This window comes from Coregonus clupeaformis, chromosome 28 (genome assembly GCF_020615455.1).
Source record: "Coregonus clupeaformis isolate EN_2021a chromosome 28, ASM2061545v1, whole genome shotgun sequence".
Taxonomy (NCBI): Eukaryota; Metazoa; Chordata; class Actinopteri; order Salmoniformes; family Salmonidae; genus Coregonus; species Coregonus clupeaformis.
Genome location: NC_059219.1, coordinates 7,401,547 through 7,422,572, shown reverse-complemented (window position 1 = coordinate 7,422,572; position 21,026 = coordinate 7,401,547). Strand labels below are relative to the sequence as shown.

The 21,026-nt window shown below is 47.7% G+C and overlaps 2 protein-coding genes across 3 annotated transcripts; both read right to left on the bottom strand.

Annotated features, from left to right (window-relative positions):
• Positions 1-266: 266 nt before the first annotated feature.
• On the bottom strand, positions 267-20,451 carry LOC121542660 (DNA repair and recombination protein RAD54B). 2 transcript variants are annotated; one of them, XM_045208541.1, is made up of 15 exons: positions 20,373-20,451; positions 19,451-19,623; positions 17,439-17,634; positions 5,967-6,167; positions 5,466-5,765; positions 5,221-5,383; positions 4,616-4,841; positions 4,051-4,137; positions 3,243-3,363; positions 3,017-3,156; positions 2,627-2,923; positions 2,394-2,557; positions 1,300-1,561; positions 761-1,025; positions 267-682 (listed from the first exon to the last, which is right to left on the bottom strand). In XM_045208541.1, exons 2-15 carry the CDS (start codon positions 19,616-19,618, stop codon positions 462-464), a joined length of 2,811 nt encoding a protein of 936 aa, XP_045064476.1. In that variant the 5' UTR covers positions 19,619-19,623; positions 20,373-20,451; the 3' UTR covers positions 267-461. The 2 variants fall into 2 exon arrangements, with proteins under 2 accessions (XP_045064476.1, XP_045064477.1); XM_045208542.1 differs by having other exon boundaries at positions 3,017-3,111.
• On the bottom strand, positions 7,820-14,324 carry LOC121542661 (fibrinogen silencer-binding protein). Its single transcript, XM_041852140.2, has 2 exons — positions 13,077-14,324; positions 7,820-8,979 (listed from the first exon to the last, which is right to left on the bottom strand). Exons 1-2 carry the CDS (start codon positions 13,490-13,492, stop codon positions 8,325-8,327), a joined length of 1,071 nt encoding a protein of 356 aa, XP_041708074.2. The 5' UTR covers positions 13,493-14,324; the 3' UTR covers positions 7,820-8,324.
• Positions 20,452-21,026: the final 575 nt, after the last annotated feature.

Below are 21,026 nucleotides of genomic sequence, written 5' to 3'. Positions count from 1 at the left end.
GATTCATGTAAGTAAGCATTTCACGGTAATACCTGTTGTATTCGGCGCATGTGGCAAATACAATTTGATTTGATTAATCTGCAGTGTTTGATTCATCTGCGGTGTTTGATTCATCTGCAGTGTTTGATTCATCTGCAGTGTTTGATTCATCTGCAGTGTTTGATTCATCTGCAGTGTTTGATTCATCTGCAGTGTTTGATTCATCTGCAGTGTTTGATTCATCTTGTTATTTCTGCAACAGAATAAAAGACAGATGGAATATGCAGTATAATTTAACAGTTTATTCGATAATTTACACTTTCTTCTATCAAACTGTAAAAATAGTAGAGAATATAAAGAAAGAATAACATATAGTCCAATGTTTCTCAGAAAGGGCCACTTCCTTGGTGTCTGGAGGTCATTTGTGGAAAGCCTGTGTGTGTGTGCATGTGTGTGTGTGTGTGTGTGTGTGAGTGCGCATGTTACTGAGTGGTGTGTGAGATGGTGGACTGGAAGGCGAAGGAGATGTGGTTTCGTGCGTGATCCAGGTAAGCATCTCTGAAGGTGTGTGTCCCTCCTGAGAAGTGTCTCCACTGCATCAGTTCTGACATGCTCAGATGCTTCTGCCCCGCCCCACCACGGTCACCTTGACGACCCAGCTGGCACGGCCTATCAGACGCAGGCTCCTCATCCTCTTCTTCTTCTATAATACACACAAGAAACAAATTTAATAAACACACATGCAGACAACTGTGTGTGTGTGTGTGTGTGTCGCGCGCACCTGGGGCTGATCCATCCATACTGCAGCTGCAGTGTAGTAGGTCGTGAGTGAGACAGGGTGTGTCCGTCAGGCTGAAGAGATCTCGCAGCTCATTGGAGGAGAAGCTGGTATGCTCCGCCCCTTTCCCCAGGTCCACCACTGTCCCAGAAAGCCCCTGTTTGGACACCTGCCTCTGGAAGATACGCTCCTCTATGGTACCTGCAGTGAGCAGGCGGTAGATGTGAACAGTCTTCTTCTGTCCGTCTCTCCACACTCGCGCCATTGCCTGGAGGGGGACAGACACACACACATCAGCCCCAACTATCACATCAGGAGGAAGGCCTCTTCCTCATCCTCACTCCTCCAAGAGCATAGCAGGTACTGACCGACCAGTAACGTGTACACGTGTGTTTCAGATGTGAACGAAACATACACAGACCGTGCCATCTAAATGGTGGTGAGTGGGAGTGTGGAGAGTGTATGTGTGTGTGTGTGTGTGTGTGTGTGTGTGTGTGTGTGTGTGTGTGTGTGTGTGTGTGTGAGTGTGTGTGTGTTTGTACCTGTATATCGTTAGCAGGGTTCCAGTCGATGTCGTACAGGACCAGGTGGGAGGCGCCAATCAGGTTAAGCCCCACCCCTCCGGCTTTAGAACTCAGGAGGAAGAGGAAGTGAGCGGAGTGAGGACTGTTGAAGTTGTCGACCAATCGCTGCCTCTGGATGGTGGGGGTGTGGCCGTCCAGGCGACAGTAGGTGTAACCCAGGTGGACACACAGGTTCTGGAGTAGGTCTAACGTCTGAGTGTAGTTAGACACCACCACCACCCTGTACACACACACACACACACACACACACACACACACACACACAAACATAGGATCAAGATGGTCCAGATCATGTGCCAGAGCATGAGTGTGTCAACCATAGAATTATGAATTAGAATGGCCATGAACCTTCTTATGATGGTCTAAAGGTCAGCCATTTTGGTCAGGGAGTTTGTCAACCATGGTTTGCCAGTGCTGTGATAAGATAGTGTAAAATAATGCTTTTTAAGAATGTATCTGCACTGTATGTTTGTTAGCTAGCTAGCCAGTCAGTTTTAGAGGAATGATTCCATAAATGTTTCTAATTAACTGCCAATATGCCAACATTCCATTTAAAAAATGCAGTCAATCCATACACTGGCTGAAATCAGTTGATGATAGGACTTAGACAAGTTGTAAATGCAACAAGTACTGATATTGTATCATATAACTAACATTTTTTGACATTTATGGTCTGTTTACATATATTTCAGAGGCTATTTATACTGAAAATGTGTATAAAATCCGTATAAACTGTATTTATAATTATATGACAATATTTTAGTTTGACAATAATTCTATTACACAATTTCTGATATCACATGTTTTGCTTTTATTTTCCTCCATAAGAAAAATCGGGATTCTACCTCTTCTGCCATTCATTCCAATTAGACTGGTTTGGATTTCTCCCTGGCCAATATGGCTGCCATTTTCACCCCATTCTGGAACTTTCAGGGTTTATGACAGCCCCTCTAGTAATTTAATAGGATCTCTATGGTGTCAACAAACCAATGCCAGTGTGCCCAGATCCCTTGACCCACTTCATACAAACACACACACACACACACACACACCTGTCATTAGGGCTGAGGTGGCGTATAGTGGTCAGTAGGTCAGACAGGACCAGTAGTTTCCCTGAGTCAGCTGTACTGAAGCCCCCAGAAGAGTAAGACTCTGGAAAGACACCTCTTAGCCCTTCATACAGAGAACCCTCTGCTGAGCCACTGTCAGAACGCTCCTGGAAAACACACAATCATCACCATCATCATTGTCGTCATCATCATCATTGTGTCTTTATGTGTCGTACCTGTACAGTGGAGTAGAGCAGTCCTGGGTGGTTGCAGAGCTTTTTCAGGGCGGTGATGCAGGCGAGATGTGTGTGAGTCTGTGTCTGTGTCGACCCCTGTAGACAGGCTCGGATGACACGGTGCGAGAGGAGAGCCTGGTACAGCTCCCGCTGCAAGGGGGAGGGGCTACAGAACACTGTCCAATCAAGACGAGGCGGCAGGTAGCGGTTGATGATCTCTTGGGTCCGCCTCAGAATAAACAGACCAGTCAGACGAGAGAGCTCAGCCGCTCGCTCCTCCCCCAAAACCCTCTCCTCCTATAGGGAGAGATATAGAGAAGGAATGAAGGGAGAGAAAGAGATGGGGACAGTAGATAATAGAGAGATAGAGAGTGTAGGTGGGTAATGTACCTCAGTGCAGGTGGGCTGTCGGGAGCGGAGGATTGGCTCCTCGTACACCTTCCTGTAGGCAGCAGACGACCCCAGAATGCCCGGGTTCACAAACTCTATGATGGCATAGAACTCCTGCAGGTCATTCTGCACAGGAGTACCTACAGTACAGCACACACAATATACCACAAAACACTAGGAGAAAGGGACAGGAAAACGGCAATAAAACAGAGGGCTGTGTGTGTACCTGTCAGAATAACTCTGCGTGTACAGCTGAGACCACTGAGGGCAGAGGAGGTCTTGATGCTGCTGTTCTTCAACCTGTGACCCTCATCACAGATCACCAGCCCAAACTCCAGCTTCTGTACCTACACACCACAAACATAGAACACACACCACACACACAGAACGTTCTGATGTCCCATGAGTGTAACATCGTACTCCTAATCTGTGTCATACAGTGCCTTCAGAAAGTACGGAGTGCTGCATCAGATGACCTGGCCTCCACAGTCCCCCGGCCTCAACCAAATTGAAATGGTTTGGGATGAGTCGGACCGCAGAGTGAAGGAAAAGCAGCCAACAAGTGCTCAGCATATGTGGGAACTCCTTCAAGACGGTTGGAAAAGCATTCTAGGTGAAGCTGGTTGAGAGAATGCCAAGAGTATGCAAAGCTGTCATCAAGGCAAAGGGTGGCTATTTGAAGAATCTCAAATATAAAATCTATATTGATTTGTTTAACACTTTTTTGGTTACTACATGATTCCATATGTGTTATTTCATAGTTTTGATGTCTTCACTATTATTCTACAATGTAGAAAATAGTAAAAAAATAAATATATATGTTTTTTATTTTTATGGGGTATTGTGTGTAGATTGCTGAAGATGATTATTTTTTAATTCATTTTAGAATAAGGTTGTAAGGTAACAAATGTGGAAAAAGTCAAGGGGTCTGAATACTTTCTGAATGCACTGTATAGGAGTTTAGGTGTAATTCAACAGTGTTGTAACACTGGTACTTCCCACCGCTGTTGGATACGTGCTGTGAACCAACTCACCACGTCCAGAGAGCGTAGCAGCATCTCATAGCTGATCACTAACACACTGTGGAGAGGAGAAGCTGCAAACAGCTCCACCCTGTGGTCCTAATGAACAACACAACATGGAACACACACACACATCACCATATGGATCAGAAACAGCAGTGTAGACGCTGATCAAACACACCCCTACCTGGTTAACAGTGTAGACGCTGATCAAACACACCCCTACCTGGTTAACAGTGTAGACGCTGATCAAACACACCCCTACCTGGTTAACAGTGTAGACGCTGATCAAACACACCCCTACCTGGTTAACAGTGTAGACGCTGATCAAACACACCCCTACCTGGTTAACAGTGTAGACGCTGATCAAACACACCCCTACCTGGTTAACAGTGTAGAAGCTAATCAAACACACCCCTACCTGGTTAACAGTGTAGACGCTGATCAAACACACCCCTACCTGGTTAACAGTGTAGACGCTGATCAAACACACCCCTACCTGGTTAACAGTGTAGAAGCTAATCAAACACACCCCTACCTGGTTAACAGTGTAGACGCTGATCAAACACACCCCTACCTGGTTAACAGTGTAGACGCTGATCCTCTCACGGCCGAGCCACTTCTTAAACTCCGCCCCCCAGTTCTGCACCAGGCTGCCAGGGGCAACCACCAGCACACGCTTAGCAACCGGCTTCCCGCCGTACGGGCCCTGCTTTAGCAGCGTCCACGTCAATGCCACACTCTGGAGGGTCTTACCCAGACCCATCTCATCTGCCAGGATAGCACCGTACCTACATGTAGCCCTGACACACACACACACACACACACCAAATCAATCAAACTAAATAAATAGCAGCCCCAGCACAGAGCCTTGTGGAACACCACCTTTAATTTTGGAGTGATCAGAGGATTCATCATGAACATGCACACATCTCCCATTACCTCATCCCCATGACACACATCTCCCATTACCTCATCCCCATGACACACATCTCCCATTACCTCATCCCCATGACACACATCTCCCATTACCTCATCTCCATGACACACATTTCTCATTACCTCATCCCCATGACACACATCTCCCATTACCTCATCCCCATGACACACATCTCCCATTACCTCATCCCCATGACACACATCTCCCATTACCTCATCCCCATGACACACATCTCCCATTACCTCATCCCCATGACACACTCGTAGAGGAACAGCAGGCCGTCTCTCTGGTGGGGTCGGAGGTTAGCAGTCAAGTAGGGGTCAACCACCACGTCCACCAGTGGGAGGCCTGCCTTGTTATAAGCCCACTGGTGATTGGTTGAGGGCCGGGGCATGACAAGGGCTCCTACACAAACCATTAGAGATATGATGAGTGTGAGTGTGTGTGTGTGTGTGTGTGTGTGTGTACTGTATGTCTGTGTATTTACCTGGTGTTAGAGGGTCGTGGCGTGGTTTACAGGGCCCCTCCTCCTGAGGTTTGGCCACTCCCCTATCAGTCTCTCCGCCCAATAGCGTCGGACGGCAGAACGGTTTGGAAGCTGGGCGTCGTGAGGGGGGAGGAGCTGATATCTTAGGCTCCTCCTTCTCCACATGGACGTCAAGGAAACAGCGGCCCTTATTGTAGTCCAGCTCTGATATGAGTCCCATCACCTCCACCTGTTTACCTCCTACCATCAACGTCTCTCCTTCACTCAGCGATGCCAGCTCTGACACCTTATACCCACTACCTACACACACAAAATCTGAATCACTCTCAGATGCACTCGGAAATAACACTCTCAGGGCCGGTTTCCTGGCAACAGATGAGGCCTAGTCCTGGACTAAAACCACTTTCAAATGAGGATTCTCCATTGAGCATGATGTTTTGTCTATGCTTAATCTGTGATCGGGAAACTGGCACTCAGACAGTAAAATGCACACACACTCACCCTTGCCGATGTCCTTGCCCTCCATGTCTTTGAGAGTGGCGGTGCGTCCTCGTGTCACCAGGACAGCATCTCCCTCCCAGCGCTTGTGTTTCCTCCCACTGGCCTTACACCACATCACACTGAAGTACCTCGGCCCACCAGAATCAGAACCAGGACCGCTACCTGACCCTCCTGCCGGACTCTGTGGGGAACATCTGAAATCTGAAACAAAAAAAAACCATCAACACTAATAATCAGAGCATTAACACATTACTGCTCACACAAACTGCAGCCTGCAAACTCTAAATATACTACATGTGCCTAGAACAAACACCAGCGGAGACAAGTAGCTCAACTCTTTTTCAGTACAAGATACTGAGTGGTCTTTTATATTTGCTAAAGCATGAATGTATGAAAGCGTGTATTCATATTTGAAATGTATGAAGTTCTGTCCATTAATGTTATGTATTATGTCAAGTTTTATGTGGATCCCAGGAAGAGTAGCTGCTGCTTTAGTAGTAGTTAATGGGATCCTAATACAATACCCTAAACCTTATACCAAGGCTTTGAATTGCTCTTTAAAATACATTTGTTTTCAATTCTGTTATTAACAGCAGCAAATGTATGATTTAGGCGAAAGTGTGAATTGTGTGTGTGCACTAATCTCAAATTTGGATTCACGCCTTAGGTTTTATGCAAGATCTGCTGAGTGGCAGTTCACATGTTCACCAGCAGAGGCTGCTACATCACTGAGGCCTCCACTCTACTTGCAGCCTGGGACTTTCCTACAGCGACATGCCCAGGATGAGACATCAGCCCTAGGCTGCAAGAGGCTGTCCAAGCCATGGGTCTCCCTTGCCTTACAGAGAAAATGTAATCCAGTTTCCTCTAAAATGACCATATTAGGACAGTATAGTCACTGTAGTTGTTAAGCATCACTGCATCTGTGCTTTACCTCACACTTCTTCACAAGTGAAACATCCAAGTCTAAAGGTTTTGAATTAGGTTTGAATTACACATTCACTCTTACAGGTGGCAGGCTTACAGTGAAGAGAACCTCATATTGAGTCTAGACCGAAGAGGAGAGGTGAGGGGAGACCGGAGAGAAGAGGAGAGGTGAGACCGGAAGGGAGGGGAGGTGAGACCGGAGAGAAGAGGTGAGGAGAGACAGATATGGGAGCGAGGGGGTAAAGAAGAGGGGAAGAGAGAGGGATAGAGGAGGGGAGGTTAGAGAAGGGAAGAAGAAGAAGAGATGAGACAATAAAGCACAAAACCCATGAAGAAAAACACTTTTAATAGAAAACAATGAAACCACAGAAGATCTGAACAACAAACACTGAACATCATAACACTAACAGCAACACCCCCTTCTAAACCCCTCCTCCCTCCCAATCCCTTATCCACTTCCCTCCCCATCACCTATCCTCTTCCCTCCTAATCCCCAAATGGGATGATTAAGCAACGCAGAGTTTTGAACCAATGGAAACCAGTCAAAATAGTACCAGTTTTAAAACCAGTGATAGTAGCACCTCTCGTATGACAAAAGCAGAGATCTGTATGGTCTTTTGCACCAGAGTTATAGCTCAACCGTATAGTCGCCACACACACACACACACTATTCCTCAAGCAAACACACGCTTCCTCACACAAACAACTATTAAATCCTCACACAAACGCATTCTTCCTCACACTTTAAATCCTCACTCAAAGACACTATTCCTCAAGCAAACACACTCTTCCTCACACAAACACACTGTTTAAATCCTCACTCAAACACACTATTTCTTACGCAAATAAACTGTTTAAAGGCCCAGTGTAGTCAAAAACTAGATTTTCCTGTGTTTTATATTTCCACAGTGAAAATGATAATGCCTTTTTAGTGTAAGAGCTGTTTGAAAAGATCAGCTGAAATTTCAGCCTGTTTGGGAGGAATGGAGTTTTGGCTTGCCTGATGACATCACCATACATTTGTTAATAGACCATTAAGAAAGAGGGTTCCAAACCGCTCTGCCAATAACAGCTAGTTTTTAGTTTTCCCCTCCCCACTCAGACCACTTCCAGACAGTCCTACCAAAATTCTTACTTGAGAAATTGAACTTTGCTAAGAATCTATTTTTGTTTCTTTTTGACCATTTTAATGGAAAACAAATCACAGTAAGGTATTTTAATTGTTACCCAGAAATTATTTGAGATTGAGATAAAGAAGGCTGCATTGGACCTTTAAATCCTCACTCAAAACACATTGTTCATCCCTCAAACACATTATTTCTCAGGCCAAACCCCTCTTCCACACGCTAAACATTCAACACGGAAATACTAACAATTCAGAGCATCCTCCTGAGTTCCAAATGGTCAGTCCTACCAGGCCATGGGTGTGTCTTATAGGGGCAGTGGTAGTCCATGTCTCAGCCTGGCTGCCCTCAGTTTCTCTACTTTGATTTTCGCTCTCATAAGCTCTTCCTCCAGTTCCTGCTTCCTCTTTAGCCCCTCCCTCTTCTCCTCCAGGTATACGCCCATCTTTCTGTGATTGGCCATGACCTGCTCGTGCTCCTCCTTGGCCAGCTGAAGGGGGTGGAGCCTGTCAGGGTCACGGCGGGGGTAGTGGTCATGAGGGTAAAGGTCACGTTGCAGGGGAACGGGTGAGGTGGAGAGGGGCAGGGCGACGGAGGATGAGCAGGGAGAGAGGGAGCCGTCGTAACCATGGACACTGCCCAACTCCTCATCTTCCTCCTCCCCCCCCTCACCTCCTAGCACCGCCCCCACACGCGTGGAGAGGATGGTCAGGTCTGGCGGAGGCTTCACGTCCACATCCTGGTCCAGCCTGACCACGTCCTGGTCCAGCCTGACCACGTCCTGGTCCAGCCTGATCACGTCCTGGTCCAGCCTGATCACGTCCTGGTCCAGCCTGATCATGTCCTGGTCCAGCCTGATCACATCCTGGTCCAGGTGGTGGGTGATGGGGTTTGATGGGTAGTCTGGGAGGGAGGAGCTGCTGCCAGGCTGCTCCATGGGAGAGTCATGCTTATACATCATCCTGCAGATAAACAGTAGAATACAGCTTTATTACTGTAGTCACCCTTATACATCATCCTACAGATTCATGCTTATACATCAACCTGGAGTTAAAAAGTATAATGCAGTTTTATTTCTATATCATTATTATACATCATCCTACAGCGAGCATATGGAGTAGAATACAGCTTTATTACTACAGCCATACATTTATAAGTGGCATGAGGTGGGAGGGGGTATTGAGAGTATTTAACACAACCGGTCTTCGGGACTGTCAAAAACATTCTTCATAATACCCTTTTTATGACCATCTCACACTTTGCTAAAAAATGCATTCTCCTACTGTGGGCTTCTAATATCTCTCCTACGTTTAAAATGCAGATTGACCAGATTGTTGACTTTCTGCCCCTTGAAAAGCTGACCTATGACCTCCGCAAGAGACAGCCCGGGTCTGATAGACTCTGGTCTCCACTACTCAACTATATTTCAAACTGGACAGAGTGAATGGGGTGATTAAGGAAATGTATGTGTGTATGTATGTATGTATATGTGAAACTACATATTAGGAAGGCGTTCCTAATGTTTGGTAAACTCAGTGTATATAATAAATATCAAACATGATTACTGATAGTGCTGCTGCAAATGTTGTTTTGTTTTATTTTTCATTTATTTTCTTATGTTATTTATGTCTGCCACATCTGTCAATGTGGATTGTGTTTTGTTTGTTGACTGAAAACAAGAAAAGGTAATAAAATAAAACATTCATGCACAGCCAGAAAGCATGTTCAGCGTTTACATTATGAAGAGAAGAGAAAAATTTTCTATTCAATATGACTTTTTCGCTGTGCAGGGAGAATGTTGTTATTGCATTATCATCGCTGAAATAAAATGTCCGTTTTACTTGAAATCGGAACCAAATACTTTAGGCTGAATGAGCGTGTGCGTTTGTTAAGAGTGTGAGAATGAGGAGTGTGTATGTGTGTGTAAACTGATTGGGGTTAGCTCTGTGCACAGTTCTACAGAGCAGCCCCTCCCCTCTCCTCTAGTTACTAGTAGAGCTCTACAGAGCAGCCCCTCCCCTCTAGTTACTAGTAGAGCTCTACAGAGCAGCCCCTCCCCTCTCCTCTCCTCTAGTTACTAGTAGAGCTCTACAGAGCAGCCCCTCCCCTCCCCTCTAGTTACTAGTAGAGCTCTACAGAGCAGCCCCTCCCCTCTCCTCTAGTTACTAGTAGAGCAGCCCCTCCCCTCTCCTCTAGTTACTAGTAGAGCTCTACAGAGCAGCCCCTCCCCTCTAGTTACTAGTAGAGCTCTACAGAGCAGCCCCTCCCCTCTAGTTACTAGTAGAGCTCTACAGAGCAGCCCCCTCCCCTCCCCTCTAGTTACTAGTAGAGCTCTACAGAGCAGCCCCTCCCCTCTCCTCTAGTTACTAGTAGAGCAGCCCCTCCCCTCTCCTCTAGTTACTAGTAGAGCTCTACAGAGCAGCCCCTCCCCTCTCCTCTAGTTACTAGTAGAGTTCTACAGAGCAGCCCCTCCCCTCTCCTCTAGTTACTAGTAGAGCTCTACAGAGCAGCCCCTCCCCTCTCCTCTAGTTACTAGTAGAGTTCTACAGAGCAGCCCCTCCCCTCTCCTCTAGTTACTAGTAGAGCTCTACAGAGCAGCCCCTCCCCTCTCCTCTAGTTACTAGTAGAGCTCTACAGAGCAGCCCCTCCCCTCTCCTCTAGTTACTAGTAGAGCTCTACAGAGCAGCCCCTCCCCTCTCCTCTAGTTACTAGTAGAGCTCTACAGAGCAGCCCCTCCCCTCTCCTCTAGTTACTAGTAGAGCTCTACAGATCAGCCCCTCCCCTCTCCTCTGTAGCTCAGCTGGTTGAGCACGGCGCTTGTAATGCCAGGGTAGTGGGTTCGATCCCCGGGACCACCCATACACAAAAATGTATGCACGCATGACTGTAAGTCGTCGTGTATGTCCTTTATTTTCTCAACTTGATTTGATTAAAACAAACTTTCAATGATCGTTAGCAGCCCCTCTCCTCTCTTGAAGAGCTCTACAGAGCAGCCCCTCCCCTCCCATCTAGTTACTGGTAGAGCTCTACAGAGCAGCCCCTCCCCTCTCCTCTAGTTACTGGTAGAGCTCTACAGAGCAGCCCCTCTCCTCTCCTCTAGTTACTGGTAGAGCTCTACAGATCAGCCCCTCCCCTCTCCTCTAGTTACTGGTAGAGCTCTACAGAGCAGCCCCTCTCCTCTCCTCTAGTTACTGGTAGAGCTCTACAGAGCAGCCCCTCCCCTCTCCTCTAGTTACTGGTAGAGCTCTACAGAGCAGCCCCTCCCCTCTCCTCTAGTTACTAGTAGAGCTCTACAGAGCAGCTCCTCCCCTCTAGTTACTAGTAGAGCTCTACAGAGCAGCCCCTCCCCTCTCCTCTCCTCTAGTTACTAGTAGAGCTCTACAGAGCAGCCCCTCCCCTCTCCTCTAGTTACTAGTAGAGCTCTACAGAGCAGCCCCTCCCCTCTAGTTACTAGTAGAGCTCTACAGAGCAGCCCCTCCCCTCTCCTCTAGTTACTAGTAGAGCTCTACAGAGCAGCCCCTCCCCTCTCCTCTAGTTACTAGTAGAGCTCTACAGATCAGCCCCTCCCCTCTCCTCTGTAGCTCAGCTGGTTGAGCACGGCGCTTGTAATGCCAGGGTAGTGGGTTCGATCCCCGGGACCACCCATACACAAAAATGTATGCACGCATGACTGTAAGTCGTCGTGTATGTCCTTTATTTTCTCAACTTGATTTGATTAAAACAAACTTTCAAATGATCGTTAGCAGCCCCTCTCCTCTCTTGAAGAGCTCTACAGAGCAGCCCCTCCCCTCCCATCTAGTTACTGGTAGAGCTCTACAGAGCAGCCCCTCCCCTCTCCTCTAGTTACTGGTAGAGCTCTACAGAGCAGCCCCTCCCCTCTCCTCTCGTTACTGGTAGAGCTCTACAGAGCAGCCCCTCCCCTCTCCTCTAGTTACTGGTAGAGCTCTACAGAGCAGCCCCTCCCCTCTCCTCTAGTTACTAGTAGAGCTCTACAGAGCAGCCCCTCCCCTCTCCTCTAGTTACTGGTAGAGCTCGGTAGAGCTCTACAGAGCAGCCCCTCCCCTCTCCTCTAGTTACTAGTAGAGCTCTACAGAGCAGCCCCTCCCCTCTCCTCTCCTCTAGTTACTAGTAGAGCTCTACAGAGCAGCCCCTCCCCTCTCCTCTAGTTACTAGTAGAGCTCTACAGAGCAGCCCCTCCCCTCTCCTCTAGTTACTAGTAGAGCTCTACAGAGCAGCCCCTCCCCTCTCCTCTAGTTACTGGTAGAGCTCTACAGAGCAGCCCCTCCCCTCTCCTCTAGTTACTGGTAGAGCTCTACAGAGCAGCCCCTCCCCTCTCCTCTAGTTACTGGTAGAGCTCTACAGAGCAGCCCCTCCCCTCTCCTCTAGTTACTAGTGGAGCTCTACAGAGCAGCCCCTCCCCTCTCCTCTAGTTACTAGTAGAGCTCTACAGAGCAGCCCCTCCCCTCTCCTCTAGTTACTGGTAGAGCTCTACAGAGCAGCCCCTCCCCTCTCCTCTAGTTACTAGTAGAGCTCTACAGTGCAGCCCCTCCGCTCTCCTCTAGTTACTGGTAGAGCTCTACAGAGCAGCCCCTCCCCTCTCCTCTAGTTACTGGTAGAGCTCTACAGAGCAGCCCCCTCCCCTCTCCTCTAGTTACTGGTAGAGCTCTACAGAGCAGCCCCTCCCCTCTCCTCTAGTTACTGGTAGAGCTCTACAGAGCAGCCCCTCTCCTCTAGTTACTGGTAGAGCTCTACAGAGCAGCCCCTCCCCTCCCCTCTAGTTACTGGTAGAGCTCTACAGAGCAGCCCCTCCCCTCCCCTCTCGTTACTGGTAGAGCTCTACAGAGCAGCCCCTCCCCTACCGTTACTGGTAGAGCTCTACAGAGCAGCCCCTCCCCTCTCGTTACTGGTAGAGCTCTACAGAGCAGCCCCTCCCCTCTCCTCTGGTAGTTATTAGTAGAGCTCTACAGAGTATCCCCTCCCCTCTCCTCTGGTAGTTATTAGTAGAGCTCTACAGAGTATCCCCTGTGTGTGTGTGTGTGTGTGTGTGTGTGGGTCTCACCTATGCATCGTCGCTGGGTCTTTATCATGGTGGATAGCTCCGTGATGGAACAGGTGAGGTATCATCTCCATCACTCTCCTGGTTGGTTCAGATATACTTCCTCTGTACTCTGGCTGGGCGTGTCTCCGTTGCATCACTTCCTGTTTGGCCGACTCCTTCAGCCTCTTGTAGAGGGTGCGTAGGCCTTGGGCAGTGCGGGGGGGCCTGTCCCCCCCCAGGACGTTATACTGCTCCGACACTGTGTCCCAGCACTTGTTCTTGTCCACGATGACGGCGTGCTTGTTGGTGTGCTCCTCCAGGATGCGGATGTGTGGGCGCACCAGCTTCAGCAGGTCCAGCTTCTCAGACAGGGTGAAGTTGGAGGAGCGAGCCTTACCCACCATACTGGATGACATGTAGACGGACCCAGACGCCATCTTAGAACATAGCCCAGGGAACCAGACTAGGCCAAGCCTAGACACCAGCACTAACTCAACTCAATAACTTGCTTATTTTCCTTTCCTTTTTACATTTGGTCTGGTTGTCTACCTCCCTTTTCTTCCTGTTCCTTCACTCAGTGCTCCGTGACGAGGCTCAGGCTAATACTGATTTAACTCTCACTCACTCACTCACTCTCTCCTCTCTTCCTTGTCCCTCTTCTTCCTCCCCCTTTATGGATTCTCAATCAAACACAGTCTAACGCATGTACTCTCGCTCATCCGAGGTCTTCTCTGCTCTGTGTTACACAACACACACAGGCACACAATAAGAATCAGGCTTAACTAGGCCAGCCTCGTTTAGGCCCCCGCCTACCGCGGAGGGCTTTGGGTGAATTCCTCCCAGCTTAGGCTGACGCAGGCTAAAGCCGCTTAAACCCAGCCCGACCTACTTACAGCCCGGTCTCTCTAAACCTCAAACCAGCGCTCGTTCTAACTGCTATACACTAAATATTAACATACGGTGGGAATGTGTGTGCTTACATGGGGAAATACCAATGAAATTGTAAAGATGCATGTTCTTTATTCTTATTTCCGTTTACCTATAGAAGAGGAAACGGCGCTGGTTTAACCGGAGCAGTGTGCGCGCTGCGCGAGTCCGTGCAAATGCGCGATTTTTTTTTACACAAAGGAAATCAGAGCCGCGTCAAGGAGAAACACACGAATCATCCGCCGACGGGAACAACAGAATGAGGGGGAAAGTAGTGAAAAGACAAAGAGAGAGGAAAAGCGGGGAAAGGAGAGGAGACACTGAGACAGAGGCACTAGTTGCTCTGAGAGAGAGAGAGGGAGGGAGGGAGAGAGAGAGGGAGGGAGGGAGAGAGGGAGGGAGGGAGGGGGGACAGAGCGCGTGTGCTCACTGATCCCAGGCACAGCTCTAATCTGCCTCGCGCTGCCGCTGCACTACCCACGCTCATTTGCATAATGCTGGAACTGCTGTCATTAAAACATAGGCTTGTTACAGTTGGCCAGGCTTCATTCAGTGTGTGTTTGTTTCACTGAAACCCAAGGATGAAATTAATCCCAGCCAGTCCTAAATGGACAGATTAAGTGTCACTCACCTTAGAAAGGCGATATTGGTTTGCTGCATTTCCTTTCTAAAGCAGCATACACATTCTCTTGATTTCATATTATTCTATCATGTTTGTATTGGAAAAGCAAAAAGGAAAAATTATAACCACAAATAGGTGCTAAGTGGCATAAAAAAATCTAAATCCAGGCACTCGTGTGGGTTTGCAAATTAAAATGCCTTTCATTTGTAGTCAAATAAAATACACCAACGCCTATCTGCTAAGGCCTTCATCAGGGTGCCACAAATTAACGGCTTTTTAACTGAGCCGGTTGGTCAGAGAGCCGATGCTCCGGTCCCGTTTGCCGGACGGTAGCAGAGTGAACGGTCTATGGCTTGGGTGGCTGGAGTCTTTGGCAATTTTTCGGGCCTTCCTCTGATACCGCCTGGTATAGAGGTCCTGGATGGCAGGGAGCTCGGCCCCAGTGATGCACTGGACTGCCGCACCACCCTCTGTAGTGCTTTACGTTCAAGGGCGGTGCATTTACCATACCAAGCGGTGATGCAGCCAGTCAAGATGCTCTCAATGGTGCAGCTGTAGAACTTTGAGGATCCGAGGGCCCATGCCGAATCTTTTCAGCCTCCTAAGGGGGAAGAGGCGCTGCCGTGCCCTTTTCACGACTGCGGGTGTGTGTGGACCATGTTAAGTCCTTAGTGATGTGGAACTTGAAGCTCTCGACCCGCTCCACAACAGCCCCGTCGATGCGGATAGGGGCGTGCTCTCCCCTCTTTATCCTATAGTCAACGATCAGCTCCTTGGTCTTCTGCTAAGTCTCTGACCCTTTCTCTATAGGCTGACTGGCCTACCATAGGCCTACCACTGTCGTGTCGTCAGCAAACTTGATGATGGTGTTGGAATCATGCGTGGCCATGCAGTCGTGGGTGAACAGGGAGTATGGGAGGGGACTAAGCACACACCGCTGAGGGGCCCCCGTGTTGAGGGTCAGAGTGGCAGAGGTGTCACCACCTGGGGCCGGCCTGTCAGGAAGTCCAGGATTCCAGTTGCAGAGGGTGGGGTTCATTCCCAGGGTCCCTAGCTTGGTGATGAGCTTGGAGGGGACTATGGTGTTTAACACCGAGCTGTAGTTTATGAACAGCATTATCACATAGTTATTTCCCCTCATGTCCAGGTGGAAGAGGGCAGTGTGAAGTGCAAATGAGATTGCGTCATCTGTGGATCTGTTGGGGTGGTATGCGAATTGGAGTGGGTTTAGGGTGTCTGGGATGATGGTGTTGATGTGTGTCATGACCAGCCTTGTACTTCATAATTACAGATGTGAGTGCTACAGGGCGATAGTCATTTAGGCAGGTTACCTTGGAGCTCCTGGGAACAGGGACAATGGTGGTCAGCTTGAAACATTTTGGGATTACAGACTGGGACAAGAAGAGATTGAAAATGTCTGTTAAAACACTTGCCAGCTGGTCTGTGCATGCTTTGAGAACGCGCCTTGGCCCGGCGGCCTTGTGATTGTTAACCTGTTTAAACGTTTTGCTCACTTTGGCCACAGAGAGCGAGATTACACAGTCATCCGTAAAAACAGGGGCTTTCACGCAAGGCACAGTGTTATATTCCTTGAAGCCAGCATAAAAGGCATTTAGCTGGTTTGGGAGTTCTGCATCACTGGGCAACTCATGGCTGGGTTTCCCTTTGTAATCTGTTATTGTCTGCAAGCCCTGCCACCTACAGTACGACGAGCGTCGGAGCTTGTGTAATAGCATTCCACCTTCCTCCTATATTGTCCTTTTGCATGTTTGATGTCTCGTTGGAGGTCGTAGCGTCTTTTCCATCAAATTGGAAATAAGTGTTGTACTTTCAGACCCAAAGGTTAAATCTAGACTTGGTTTCCTCTATCGTAATCGCTCATCTTTCCCCCCAGCTGCCAAACTAACCCTGGTTCAGATGACCATTCTACCCATGCTAGATTATGTAGACGAAATGTATAGATCGGCAGGTAAGGGTGCTCTCGAGCAGCTAGATGTTCTTTACCAGTCGCCTTCAGATTTGCCACCAATGCTCCTTATAGGACACATCACTGCACTCTGTAAACTGGCCGTCTCTGTATACCCGTCACAAGACCCACTGGTTGATGCTTATTTATAAAACCCTCTTAGGCCTCACTCCCTCCTATATGAGATACCTACTGCAACCCTCATCCTCCACATACAACACATGTTCTGCCAGTCACATTCTGTTAATGGTCCCCAAAGCACACACATCCCTGGGCCGCTCCTCTTTTCAGTTCGCTGCAGCTAGCGACTGGAACAGGCTGCAAAACACACTCAAACTGGACACTTTGGCCTTTTTGCCTCTTGCTAGGCCGTCATTGTAAATGAGAATGTATTCTTAAATTGACTTTACTGGTTAAATAAAAAAAATATCACTATTTTATTAGGCAAAATACAGTTTCTCCCCGTGCCTCACCTTTTTAGGTCTTAGACTCAATCGCTAAACTACACAAAATCCCAGCATCTCACAAACAATGTTTCAGAACGTCTTTAGCAACAGCAGTGAAATGTAAACAATATATGCTACATATTGTAAACATACTGCATTTCGCTTATAGCACACCAAATGTTCCTGACTATTCTTACCATCATCATTGGTTAGTAGTTGCATTGTTGCTTTTATGATTAGTGATATTCATCACCAGGATTTCTGCTTTTGACATACAGAGAGTAAATCCAAAGCTTAACAGAAGTATTGCTCCACATTAAAATGCAGTAGATCTACACCAGGAATACCTGGTTTCAATGACAACGTTTACTGTGCCACCACCACAACCCACCCCACCTCTCATCCTCTGATGTCTGACTCACCAGCTGGGTCTCCAGTGTTCTGCTCTGTAAAGGAAGGGTCTTCAGGCTCTGACCCGTTCTTCTTACTGTCTGCTGCACCCAGCACCCTGGCTAGAGCTCTGGACATGCCTGGGGCTTGGGGGCTGCTCTTAGCCAGGCCGAAGGCCTTCACAGGCAGGGCAAGGGGCAGTGCAGGGGCTGAGATGCTCCTCTGGACCTGCAAGGAAGGAGAACTGTTACATAGGTCTGAGAGGGCCCACACATCAAAGTATGAGTGAAATCAAATCAAATGCTATTTGTCACATGCTTCATAAACAACAGGTGTAGACTAACAGTGAAATGCTTACTTACGGGCCCTTCCCAACAATGCAGAGAGAAAGAGAAATAATAGAAAAGTAAAACACGAAACAATAAAAAGTAATAATAGATACACAATGAGCAACAATAACTTGGCTATATACAAGGGGTACTTGTACGGAGTCGATGTGCAGGAGTACGAGGTAATTGAGTTAGATATGTACATATAACTAGGAATAAAGTGACAGATAGTAAACAGTAGCAGCACCGTATGTGATGAGTCAAAAAGGTAAGTGAAAAAAGGGTAAATGCAGATCATCCGGGTAGCTATTTGGTTAATCAAAAAATATAAACTTTCGTGAACTAACACGCGCACTTTACTCCCCCCCCCCTCCCTTACTAGCTCTGACTTTGCTGATAGCTATTTTATTGAGGAAAAATGTACTTACTATGACTGTGATATGTGGCTGTTCCACCTAGCTATCTTAAGATGAATGCACTAACTAAGTCGCTCTGGATAAGAGCGTCTGCTAAATTACTCAAATGTAAATGTTAACTATTGAACAATTTTTTTAAACTAACTATTTAGCAGTCTTATGGCTTGGGGGTAGAAGCTGTTCAGGGTCCTGTTGGTGCATCAGTACCGCTTGCCGTGCGGTAGCAGAGAGAACCGTCGATGACTTGGGTGGCTGGATTCTGAACAATTTTAGGGTCTTCCTCTGACACCGCCTGGCATAGAGGTCCTGGATGGCAGGGAGCTCGGCCCCAGTGATGTACGCTCCACTACAGCCCTGTCGATGTGAATGGGAGCGTGCTCGGCCCTCCGTTTCCTGTTGTCCACAATCAGCTCCTTTGTCTTGCTGACGTTGAGGGAGAGGTTGTTGTCTCTGACCTCCTCCCTATAGGCTGTCTAATCGTCGTCAGTGATCAGGCCTACCGCCATTATGTTGTCAGCAAACTTAATGATGGTGTTGGGGTCGTGCGCGGCCACACAGTCGTGGGTGAACAGGGAGTACAGGAGGGGACTAAGCACACACTCCTGAGGGGGTCCTTGTTGAGGGTCAGCGTGGCGGATGTGTTGTTGCCTACCCTCACCACCTGGGGGAGTCCCTTCACGAAGTCCAGGATCCAGTTGCAGAGGGAGGTGTTCAGTCCCAGGGTCCTTCCCTTAGTGATGAATTTGGAGGGCACTATGGTGTTGAACGCTGAGCTGTAGTCAATGAACAGCGTTCTCACATAGGTGTTAATTTAGTGTGGAACGTAATAAAGATTGCGTCATCTGTGGATCTGTTGAGGAGGTACGCGAATTGCAGTGGGTCCAGGGTGTCTGGGATGATGGTGTTGATGTGAGCCATGACCAGCCTTTCAAAGCATTTAATGGCTACAGATGCTACGTGGCGATAGTCATTTAGACAGGTTACCTTGGCGTTCTTGGGCACAGGAACTATGGTGGTCTGCTTGAAACATGTAGGTATTACAGACTGGGTCAGGGAGAGGTTGAAAATGTCAGTGAAGACACTTACCAGCTGGTCTGCGCATGCTCTGAGTACGCGTCCTGGTAATCCGTCTGGCCCTGCGGCCTTGTGAATTTTTACCTGTTTAAAGGTCTTACTCACATCGGCTAGTGAGAGAAGTAGCTCCAATATGACTCCTATGCTTAGTTACTAAATTACTACAATAGTAATAGGGGTCACATTTGTGGCTAAGGATGAGAGTGAAGTGGACCATGTGTTTACCTTGTTGAGCACATTCCCCAGGGTGAGTTTAGGGGCCAGAGGCTCCAGTTCAGGCAGGGTACCCACAGGGATATCAGGAGGACCTGCCAGTGAGGCTTCAGGAGGGACGAAGCGGGGCTTCTTCGCCATGTTACCAAAGAGCTGGCTGGGGGCCCCCGAGCGACGCATCCTGTCTGTGAGTTGAATGAGGGTGTGATTGTAATATTTTATCAAATCATTTCACATCATACTGGCCCCCCGTGTAGCTCAGTTGGTAGAGCATGGCGCTTGCAACGCAAGGGTTGTGGGTTCGTTTCCCACGGGGGGCCAGTATGAAAACGTATGCACTCACTAACTGTAAGTCGCTCTGGATAAGAGCGTCTGCTAAATGAATAAAATGTAAATGTAAATCTATAAGAGGGCTTATGGGTAGGGGTGGTCAACCCTGAGCCACCTGGAGAACTAGTGGTCCTGGGTGTACAGGCTTTTGTTCCCTTCTGTAACACCTTATTCAGCTAGCTAACTAGCTAACTAGCTAATCAATGTTCTAGTTAGTAGCTGATTAGTAAAAGACAGCTAGCAGCTAGTTAGATAACAGATTTACATAGCATAGCCATATATTACTTTCCTTACAGTGTACATGGCCTTTGAATAGTTAGTTCAGATCAATGAGATGTATGGGTTTATACCAATGATGGGTTTATACACATCATTGTCTTATACACATCATTGTTGGTTCTGATAGATTACGTTAGCTGTTAGCTAACGTTAGTGTAGCTAGTTAGACAAAATTAGTGCAGCAGCTCGGACAGTGCTGTAAGAACGTAACTGTTGAAGCCTTGAAAATGTCAAAATGTTCTTCTCATCGTCTATAACAACCAACTAGCTTGTGACAACATGTTGGAAAGATAACATAAGGCATAATAGTGTGTTTCATAAATACCTGTTTAGTCAAGCAAGCCTCTGCTTTACAGTTAGTTACAAGACAACATTAACGCACAACTCTTCAGAGATAAATTAATTCTCCCGCTAAAGTGGCGTAAACTGCTATTGGCTGCGTGTTACGTAGAGGGGCGGAGTCCAGTACTAGTGAGTGCACTCGTTTTCTACTCCCGAGCCCCCAAACGGAGTTTGCTCTAGTTCGATCGTCTTGCGATAGAAGACACAATCTGCCGCTGTCAACCAGTGTCGTGCCGGTAGAGGTAAAACCAGTGTACATTTTGCCTTCGAAATAATCCGATTTTCGCCAGTTGATCACCGATTTACGATAATAGCCTGCCTGCCCTACAGTAGGCCTACAGTTGTCCATTCCGACTAATTTATCGTCGAGATTGCATGGATATTTGTGTTATAATATATCACTTCAATTTGAAGGAGTTTGCGGAATGAAATTATGATTCCGATTGAGATGTCATCTGTCATGGACTGAGCACTGGTGGTAAGTAAACTACTCTAGAAAATAAAAGTCGAATAAATGGTCAAGTAAATTACATTCTGGCAAGCATTTCTGCAAAACCCCACAGACATACTGTAAACAGCAGCTACTGGTCAGAAGGTTGCTGCATGAGATTATATGGAATATGTGAAATGCAGAATT

What these genes read in the sequence shown, in the direction of transcription:
- LOC121542661 (XM_041852140.2), bottom strand. Translation starts at nt 13,492, where the DNA reads ATGGCGTCTGGGTCCGTCTACATGTCATCCAGTATGGTGGGTAAGGCT. An exon ending in GACCCAGCGACGATGCATAG is followed by an intron (nt 8,980 to 13,076) that starts GTGAGACCCACA and finishes GTTTATCTGCAG; the next exon opens with GATGATGTATAAGCATGACT.
- LOC121542660 (XM_045208541.1), bottom strand. Translation starts at nt 19,618, where the DNA reads ATGCGTCGCTCGGGGGCCCCCAGCCAGCTCTTTGGTAACATGGCGAAG. An exon ending in TGGGGAATGTGCTCAACAAG is followed by an intron (nt 17,635 to 19,450) that starts GTAAACACATGG and finishes CCTTCCTTGCAG; the next exon opens with GTCCAGAGGAGCATCTCAGC. An exon ending in CACCTCAGCCCTAATGACAG is followed by an intron (nt 1,562 to 2,393) that starts GTGTGTGTGTGT and finishes GTGTGTGTACAG; the next exon opens with GGTGGTGGTGGTGTCTAACT.